The sequence below is a fragment of the Poecilia latipinna genome, unplaced genomic scaffold (genome assembly GCF_001443285.1).
Source record: "Poecilia latipinna isolate Pla-1442-1.1 unplaced genomic scaffold, P_latipinna-1.0 Scaffold2468, whole genome shotgun sequence".
Classification (NCBI taxonomy): Eukaryota; Metazoa; Chordata; class Actinopteri; order Cyprinodontiformes; family Poeciliidae; genus Poecilia; species Poecilia latipinna.
In genome coordinates, this window is record NW_015115084.1 from 49,481 (window position 1) to 59,860 (window position 10,380).

The following is a 10,380-nucleotide window of genomic DNA, read 5'->3' on the forward strand; positions in this document are numbered from 1 at the left end:
AAAGGAAAGTATCAAACAAAAAAAAAAAAAAAAAAGGGGGGGGGGGGGAGAGACAGAGACTGCGGCGGCAGCATGTCGGTTGGTCTGTGTTACCCAGAAAGCAGTTGGGCACAATATCGCAACACCAACACCATGAGTGAAACAATGACAGGGGCAGCCTACTATATAAAGTACTCGGGGACCACTTCTGTAGAGAATGGAACAAATCGCGTCCTATATAGGTTCAATACGGGACGGGTGGCAACCCTAACCATAGCGTCTATTCTATGAGCCTTATGATGCGGTGCGCCTTATATATGAAAAAAAAGTTTTAAAAGAAGCCATTCATTGAAGGTGCGCCTTATAATCCGGTACTTCTAATGCTACGACCACATGTGGCACATTTGTGTTTAACTTAATGCTGTACAATATATTACTCAGTGACTTTTTCTGTATTGGTACATACCGCTGAGAGTTTGGCCCTTTAAGCTGGGAAGACCTTTCTGTCTGCGTTCTCTGTCCTTCTCTCTGTCACTCTGGTCCTCTGAACTCGTACGAGATCTCCAGCGGTGTTCTCTGGAGCGAGAGCGTCTGTGCCTTGACCACCTTGAGCGAGATGAAGACCTCGATCTTCTTCTCCTTGGCGACCTAAGGTACAAATAAAAGACACAGCTTAGGTGCAACAGAAAAATACGTTTCTCAAATGAAAATTGACCCTTTTCATCATTATCTGATTAGTGGCAACAGAACAAATCCTGACAGTTGAGCTCGCACTGATGTAGAATCTCTTAAGTCAGGATGTACTTGTAAGCAGAATTTGATGATGACTCAACAGTGGAAAAAACTCAAACTCATTAAAAAGGCTCTGTGTTTAGAAGACCCTTCATAACACATTACAGCTGTAGAGAGACAGAAGGATGCCATAAAAGCTTAGATTAGTCTTGATGAAACCCAACGTAATTCATGGTGGGTGCAATTAAAAGCTCCTTTAAAGCCAGGCTGCAGCATATAGCAGTATAAAACATCCTTACTCTCAGCAGGAGTGTAACATGGGTCAGTGGTCCTAAAAGACCAAGGCAGGGTGCAATACTTCAGTAGAACCTTAGTCATAAAGTCACAGATGAAGGTTTATTTGCAGTCTTTTCAGTGCATGTTTATACAATTGCATTACCTTTTTAAGTCAGTGGACATCTTTCCTGGCTTTGTACACTTATCTTGCACATTCATATCCCAGGACATGTATGGTTTGTTGAAATAATAAATCTGCATGTTTATATGAATGGCTTGTATTCTTCATATACTAGTACAGCTAAAGAATGACAATGTTGTGGAAATATTTTTTGCCAGTCATCTCAAAATGAAAAATATAATCACCACACAAACAGAAATACATCCACATCATCTTGTATCCTCATCCCTAGTGGGGCCACCTATCTCCAGCAGTCAGCAGGTGAGAGGTGATGTACAACCTGGACATGTCGCCAGTCCATCGCAGGGCCTATAGAGATACATTCCAAGCCTTTGTTTTGTGCAGTTTTGATGATTATGGCTAAAAGATCATGGAAACCCAAAATTCGATGTCTCAGAAAATTAGAGTAGTGTCAAATTGATTTATTCGTACAAGAATATCAATGTGTGGAATAATTGTTTATTTTTAGTAAATTCTTGTATTTATGGGTAAATAGCTTATTCTTCCACTCTCTCCTCCTTTCTGCTGGCTCTGAGTTACATGCCAGGTGTACAGTCTGATTGGCTAGTTGTAGTGAAGCCTTATTAATGGTAGCTCTCTGACTGCACAGACGCCTGGGTCTGTTTTTCCTTTCTTTTAATTAAAATCAATAGATGGCAAAGTATTTAAAGCAAACTTTAAGTGTGACATGTGACCTCCCACCTGAATATTAAACTGAATTGTAAACATAAAACCTGCAGGTAGAGACTAGTTTATTATAAGCATAAAACACCCAAACACAAAGCTCAGCAGTGTTATATGCAGCCCAGCGCAGCATGAACTGTTCAGAGTTCTACACTGGAGAAACTAAATAGCAGCTAAACAAATGGACTTCCCAACACAGAAGAGCAAATATTGGTTCAAGAAACAGCAATTCAGCTACATCTCAAAGACAAGCGACAAATGGAGGACAGCAATGTAAACATTTTGGATAGGGAACACAGGTGGTTTGATAGAAGTGAAAAAAGCAATTTAAGTTTAGCATGAAAAAAATAAAACTAAACATAGGAGGTGGCCTTAGATTGAATCTTTCCAACGGTGAGTCTGCAGCCCCGTCTCATCTCAGGTTGTGAATTCCAGTTTTAAGCAATTCACAACCTTGGAAAATGTTACCAAAACAACTCAGATGGCATCATTAAGGACCTGTTTGGATAATCAGGCAACAACCAAACATTGCAATGACTAGAGTCTTAATTGCCTCCTTAGTGACTTTATTGGCCCAATTACTGTGATTGTTGTGTCCAAACATGTTTAGAACTGAAAGCTCTTGTGTGTGCTGTGATAACTTAGAAGCCATAGTTATTCATGTAAAACCTGTTTACCATAATTTCTTTCTGCTATACAGACCACCATCATATTGCTCATAGTGAGTTTTAGAAATTTTAAAGACTGTACCCATATGTGAGAATAAAACATGATCAAATCACATTAGAGTTGTTTAGATATTTTGATAACCCAGTGTACTAGCTGCACTTGCCTGAATGCAGGGGGCGCTACTGCTGTGAAAATACCTTCTCGTAAATGGAGATTCCTCCAACTTTGTTTATTTTTATTTTTTGAGCTGGTTCCAAAGTCTGTTGATTTTTCTCTAGTATCTGTGAAGTTTATATTCAGCCTAATATATTGTTTCAAGTGAGTAACTTGGTTTAAAAGTGTTTATGCTGCCATAACGTTTTGGTTCGGACACAATACATCACTTCTGCATAATAGCCCTCAGTCAGACAGTGGAACCTGAAGTAATTCTCCTAGTCGAGATGTTAGTAAACAAAATGGTTGTCTCACTAAAGAAGAAGTCATGTTATCTTGGGACATCTTTAATGTTTAGAGCTTTTTCATAAAGTGAAAACCTTTAGATTTTTTATGTGGAGTTAAATATTTAAAGCCTTGATTTTGATAAAAACTCTGTTTTTTTGGACCATAATATTTTAATTTTGCACAAGATCAATAAAAAAAAAACATTTTAAAAAGAAATGTCAGTCTTCAAAAAATATCAATGTAATGTCAAAATATATTTTTAAAATGTTTCAACTTAAAAAAAGAAAAAAAAAAAAGAAAAAAAGTTTAAGGAAAATGTAGCCCAAGAATTTGAGTCATTTGATTCTGATTTAATTAATGGAGGCATTTCTTTTGGGACTATTTTAGATATGTGTATAAAAAAATCATTTTTAGGGGAATTTAGGCATCATATTTACTAAAGACTGCTAAAATCCTACTTTGGTCATGAGCCAAGGATGTGATGCCCATTTGGTACAACTATAACCACCAAGACAAATGGGATCTGTATGTCTAAATCCTCTCAAGGATGAATAAAATACCTGTTTTAAATTTATTTCATCCTGCACTGTCTGTAAATATAATATTTGGTAGCCAATACATTTAAATTCAAGTCATGCACTACTATTGCTATATCTGCATCCACAATAAGCTGTAGCGCCCCTGCCGAAAATCTCCAAAATATTTAGTATTATAACATACTTTCAACATCAATTATAAAAGTCTTGAACAATGTGTCAGGTGTCTGATTTTTTTCCCATACAGGCCAAAAACCAAACTAATAATTTTTTAAAAGGACACATTTCAGGCACTCCACTGGTCTTGTACCTCAACTTCTTCAAAATCACAGGCAAACTTGAATCACAGTTATTCACCCCTAGGGCTAAGTGTGCAGTTTAGAGATGCATGGGAGAAACTCACCAAGTACTTACTCTTTTTTTTTTTTTTTTTTTTTTTACCTCCAAGGTCACTGAAACTATCCCAGGAGTCATTATGCAGTGTTTAAAACTCAGTTGTGTCAGAGAGATAACAAGTTGGTGTTACTCTTCTCAGAACCGAATAAGCATAACGAGAAGTCCAGTTGCCTCTATCCAAGAACCTTCACCGGCATGTTAAAATTATGTTGCAATTTATTTGTTTCCAATACGCTAAAAAAATATATATTTTAGATTCAGACTCAAAATGGAATGTCAGATTTCAGAATTATATTAAGTTCAATAAATCACCAGCAGTCACAAGCTTAGCTTTTATATTAACTTTCCCTACTAGATAATGTATTTACATGTTGTGTAGAAACTTTGTTTCTGCTGCAAACTGAGCAACAGCTTTGCAGATATTTAAACCTATCAGTGAATCCCTTGGAACACAGACTGAATCAATATTTGCATGAACTGAGAACATGCTTAAAGGAAGGGTTTTATGCGTTTTCCAGGCTTTTAAGAGCATTGGACTGAGAAGTAGTTTGCACGATGAGCTCACCAGGTGTTTGCGAATTGCTGCTGCCACTAGTCTGAAGCTCAAAGGCAGAGCTTTGGGAAATAGGCGGTGCATAGTATGAGAAAGCATTAAGGCACCCCAAAATGGCTGGCACGGGAGATTCAAAGATTTCTTAAACATGTATCAATGTGTCAAAGCAATGGTCCAGGTATGTTTTTTTGATGAGGGAATGACATCATAACATGACAATAAGCTCAGAAAAAGTCAAAATTCCATAATACCTCTCTTTAAGCATGAATACCAGGTAAACAATTACCAAACAGAACTACTCCCAGCAAAACAGAATGACTCAGTATGACTAGACTAGAGATCCTTTCGATACAGATCTACCCACAACAGTACAACAGTTGTGGGTAGATCAGAACAGTTACAACAGTAAAATTACTCAAGTTATTGCAAAATGCAGCAGTAGCATCTATAAAAGCCTCTTTGAAACACCTTGACTCAACATTCATCTCAAAGGTCAGTGCCTGTCAGCTTTTAAGTGAAGCCTTGCTGAGTAAACTGAGTCTTAATATGGTCTTCTTCACTGATTTCAAATAACCTTAAGATCACTCCCTTCTTGTGGTATCAGCAACAGAAAAACATTTGACCAATCAAATATTTGCACACCTTTTAATAAAGCCATTTCTTATTGCAACATGAACCTTTGAAAATTGCTTTTTGCTTTATTACTGAGAGCTGAGCTGATAATATTACAGCTTATCACAGCAAATTTAGTACAATAAAGACCGTCATTGGCTAAAGTTGACCTCAAAACCGCTAAAAAATCTATAATTTGTACATTTGTAAGTGACGAACAGTCATTACCTAGAAGAAGATCTGGACCTCGCACCATAGTCTCTGTCTCTCCCCTCCTGCCTCATGGAAGAATTTTCTCTTGAGTTTTCCTGTTAGACACAGACAACAAAGACATTTTGAAAAAACATTTTCCCTATTTAAAAAGGCTAATTATTACAAATTTTACTTAAAGAATAATCAGTTGTATCGTTTCAACTAAACATAAGGTCTTAAAGTTGGCGAGCTTACCCATGATTCAGACTCTTTCACAGAATTAAATCCATCGGGAGTCAAATTTTGTTCAACATGACTCATTCCTCCACTATGCTGAGAAACAAAGAGATAAAAAACACAAATTAAGTAAAATGCCCACAAACACACAACACTGCTGTAAAATATCGACAAATTTGAAATAAGTTATAATTCTGAAAATAATTTATATTTTCTGTTTTTAACAAATTTACCTTTGTGTCTCTAGTCCGACCCAACATATCAGGGTGAGCATCTGTGTTTAGCATCTGAACGGGGAACTGGTTTGACATGTTTTCAGGTATACCTCTGTCAGGACAAAAACACACATTAACACGTAAGCACACTAACATACAATGAACGTACAATGACATTAAAATTCCAGACCTTTTCACAATCAGTAACTCATTCAACTGCAAAAATGTTTTTAACATTTAAATATAGTATTTAATATGTAATTTTAATTGTGGAAAAAGCTCCAAAACTGCATATAAAACAATAGTCATGAAAACTGGATGGTGGGCTTAAATTCAATCATTTAAACACCCAGTGGCCATCTGTATTAGCTAAAACTATCTATGAGCCAGTTCTCCAACTACGTAAAGATGACAAGATCGCAAACTGGTTGTGAACTGAGAATTCTGCAAAATTATCTCAAGAATCTCAAACTAATCCTGTTGAGCTAAGCGATCATTAACTTACCGAAGATAATTTGAGCTTGTTCCCTTACTGCAGTTTTATTTTCAAATTATCTTAAATCTGAGATGCCAAGCTTGTTTTCCCACATGAAACCTCATTCTTTGTAAAGCAGAAAATAAAATTATAACTTTTGTAATATAATTTTAAGGAATATTGAGACGTCAAAATTTTGAATGGCAAAAATCGTTCATAAAGACTTATAGCTCTGGTAGAGATTTTCTTATGGAAGACCATGTTCTCTGAAGAAGTGCATTTTTAGTATAGTTTTTTGTTTAATTTTGCATTTTTTGTTTATATTTTTACTTTCACCTATATTTTTTGTTTCTACAAATAGACAGATAAATACTGGACCTGCCAGTTAACACGAGTCAATGGGGGGGGGGGGGGGGGCAATAGGCCGGCTTTGTCACCCTTCCTACCATTAGGGTTACTGTTTAAATATTTTGTCCAGAAGATATATATCTTCTGAACAAAAACAAAAAAAAAAAAAGCTTTGCTGGCAGTAGGATACTATTAAAAACAGCGTTATTATTTTTGCATCCGAATCTTTTAGCTTCAAATGAGCATTATTAATAATTAAACTAACTCACAGGCCAAAACAATAAAGAAAAAAAAATTAAAAACTGTTAAAAAATAAAACCTTGTCACTGTGCTTATTTCATGTTTTGCAGTTTAGATCCTTAAATGGCTCTACAAAAAGCGCCAGAAATTATGCAAAATTGAACAAATAATCCCAGAATGTCGGCTTTCAAAACAGTCGTTAACTGAATAGACAAAAAGCTAAATTTGTAGAAATTTAAATAAACTAACAATTTTCGTCTTTAACTTTGATGTTTTTTTGCCTCACAATTTTGTCCTTAGCACTCACTGTGTCTGAATGTTGCCTTCTGACACTGCCATATCCTCAGGTTCATCATCATAGTCAAATCGGTCAAGTAGTTTCTGACAAAAACAAAAAACAAAAACATAAAAGTGTAAATGACAGAACTGAATTTCAAAAACATTTGAGACACAGAGAGTTATCAATACCTCAGCTAAAGAACCTTTCTTCACAGTATCAGTCCTTGGGTAGGGTTGGGTTACTGGCATTTGATGTTGGTTTGTTATGTTATTTGTAATTGTAGATGTTCCGACTGTCCTTTCAGCCTGCTGAAAGTTCTGGAGCATCCTCTGCAGCTGGTGATCAAAATGAAATGTTACTAAACAAAATCTTGGCTCATTTGATGGAGATCTAAAACAGTTTATCACTTACCTCCTGAGCGTGAGAGGACTGGAAGAGTTGTGCCACAGCAGCTAAAGCTTCTGGAGTGGGTAGAACAGAAGCATTACCGGTCAGAGTCTCTGGTTGGAGGTCAACAGGAACTGATCAGAACAGGAATAATAAATTATTTAGCAAAAGAAATTACTCACTAAAGTATGAAAGACACTACATTTCTTTTAAGTACATTTATGTGTGTTACAATGTTTTAACACTTCATTACCTTCTGCAGCAGAATGTGGCACAACAGTGCCATTGGCCATTTCCATTAGAGGCTGAAGGATCTCCATATCAAACACACCATTCTTCTGCCAGAGATTTAGAACTCGGATAATTTTATTCTGAAAAAAAAAAAAAAAAAAAAAAAAAAAAATTCAAACATTGGCGTTTTATAAATATCTGAATCATGTTACATAAGAACATTAAAAGTACAAATAGTACCTTGTCATCCTCTGGACAGCAGTAAAGGTTTCGGAAAGTATCTGTGAAGTTCTTTAAAAACCGGGGTCCAAAAACATCCTTTTCAACACCAAACTGATGGCGTGACTGCCGGACAATGGAATCAACCACATATAGACCAGGAACCTTCAATTCTGGCTTGCACTAAAAAGAAAGAAAACGAGAAAGAAAAAAAAATACATTTTCAAATGTTCTCAAGATAAAGCTTAAAATTAAGAACCTATTTTGTAGTCTGAAAGCAAAAGGAAGCATTTTACTGTGTTTGTTCAATATGGAGTGAATGCACATTCCATCTGAAACTAAACTACTTTTTTGTTTTTCTGTCTTTAATAAATATTTTATGTCAACCACGCCTCTATAGCATATTTGTTATCTCATAGATAAGTATATGTTTAGGGGCGTTTCTAATAAAAACAAAAAGGAAGTTCAGGAAAAACAACCAAAAAAACAGACAAATATACATACCTTTTTGATGAACTTTTCAACAATCTGGACAACATGTTTGTACAACTGAATAAAAGAAATAGAAATCAGTACCAGATAAAAGTATGTAAATATTACATTATATACTATGTACACCATATCATAGTAAGCAGTTTTTTTTTCCTTCATGAATATTTTATACACATTTACCTTAATGGCTTTAATAGCTGATTTGGTAACGGACATCATTTTAGCCCGGGATATTGGAGGCTTCATCTCGATCATAGCGAACAACTGGATGAATAAAAGAGATTAGATTAGGAATGCAAACAGTTAATTAGCTTAATATTAAATATTGATTAATGGTGTCATCCATCCAGCCATTATCCAACATCCTTATCCTTGCAGGGTCTCAAAAGGGCTAGTTCCTATCTCCAGCGGTCAACGGGGTACACCACTTGCCAGCCCATCACAGGGCAAAACAGAGACAAACAGCACAAACTAATGAAAATTTAGCCGGAGCATTCACGGGGAGAACATGCAAACTCCATACAGTAAAACCTTCTGCCAGGATTCAAACCTTAAGCAACAGCACAATCAACCGCATCACTGTGCAGATTAAAGGTTTGTTAGATTAGTTCCAATCGAATAACTAAAAACATCCACTTAAACCTTCTTTTAGTGCTGTAGTTTGGCTGCCATCCAGAATATGGAGCTGCTGGTCATCTTTAAAGCTGCAGTATGTGACTTTTACAAAGAAATGTCTTTCACATGTATAAATAAAGTTGTATTTACTTACAATGTAAGTATTCTCAATGTTTTTTTTTAGTGTTTTTGTTGAAGTATGTAAGTGCAGAAAATAAGTGAACCCTTAGGAGTAATATTATTTTTACTCCAGTATTCCAGGAAATAGATGATATAATTATATTATACCCCAATATTGATTTATTAACACTGTTTCTATACAACGATCGTTGCTTCTGCACGTTTACAATCCTGATCAGCTGATCTCTTATCAGCACCACCAGCGCTAGAAAGCTGAAGTTAAAACAAAGCTTCTAGCGCAAGATTTATTAACACCACCGTGGGAACATTAAAACAATGTTAAAAAAAAAACAGTCAGAAACAGTATTTATGGATCTAGGGACAATATTGAGGCTTTTGTATCGATAGACACGCAAAGAAGTGTGGTTATGTAAGCTTCAGCAACAGACTAAAACCAGTTTGGTGGAAAAGGCGCCAGACGCGCGTGTTTACATACCTTCTTAAACAGCGCATAAAAATGTATGCTTATAAGAAGTTCTATTGTATTCACACATGCGATCTTTGCACGACAAACAAATTATATGTTTGGAATAATTTCGTAACAAGAAATATCAAAACTACAATAAATAAAAGCGAGATAGCGATTTAACTATTCGCCACTAAACAAATCTTACAATTTCTTATTAAATAGCACTAATGTACGCGAGGTACTACTACCAACTGTATTTAGAAGGCAGTCGTTTTCTGAACATTCGCATTAAGTCTGTGTAGGAGTTTGTTATTATCTGTAGCCCAATATTATTGGCCTTAATAACAGTATCCAAACATTAAAACTAGGTTACAGACAAATAAATGACGTGAATCTTAAAAATATCGATTACATTAAAAATGTGGGTTAACGGGTTATATTCCTATGGCAGGGCAACTATAGATCTCACCGAGTAAACTAAAAGAACGGATATTAGTTAGCTTAGCTCAACGGTTTAGCTATGGGAGTAAAAACTTACCTCCGTGTTGAACGCGTTCACGGCATCCATTACGGCTTGTTATTAATGCAAACAGTTCGACTCACACATTCATTGAACTAAACTAACTACAAACGATTATATAAAGTTGTGTAGCCAAAAATATTACAAAGAATTGTGTCAAGTGGCTTCCTAGAATCCGAATTCAGGAGAGGCTAAGCTAAAAGCTAGGAATACCACCCTGTACAAGAGTTAAGGTGCAGAAATGTATCTAGCGGAGCTCCACAGGAAGCGGAAATACGAAA

The 10,380-nt window shown here is 35.8% G+C and overlaps 1 protein-coding gene across 1 annotated transcript in view; it reads right to left on the minus strand.

Annotated features, from left to right (window-relative positions):
• Positions 1–10,337, minus strand: part of LOC106937926 (splicing factor, arginine/serine-rich 15-like) — a 31,914-nt gene extending 21,577 nt beyond the window's left edge. Inside the window, exons 1-12 of the mRNA XM_015019679.1 lie at positions 10,118–10,337; positions 8,556–8,639; positions 8,388–8,432; positions 7,905–8,066; positions 7,687–7,804; positions 7,458–7,567; positions 7,235–7,381; positions 7,074–7,147; positions 5,722–5,815; positions 5,507–5,584; positions 5,288–5,367; positions 446–627 (exon numbers count right to left, since the gene is read on the minus strand). Of these exons, the coding sequence (XP_014875165.1) occupies positions 446–627; positions 5,288–5,367; positions 5,507–5,584; positions 5,722–5,815; positions 7,074–7,147; positions 7,235–7,381; positions 7,458–7,567; positions 7,687–7,804; positions 7,905–8,066; positions 8,388–8,432; positions 8,556–8,639; positions 10,118–10,147 (1,204 nt within the window). The 5' untranslated portion in view covers positions 10,148–10,337. The remainder of the gene's footprint in view (positions 1–445; positions 628–5,287; positions 5,368–5,506; positions 5,585–5,721; positions 5,816–7,073; positions 7,148–7,234; positions 7,382–7,457; positions 7,568–7,686; positions 7,805–7,904; positions 8,067–8,387; positions 8,433–8,555; positions 8,640–10,117) is intronic.
• Between the last annotated feature and the right edge of the window lie 43 nt (positions 10,338–10,380).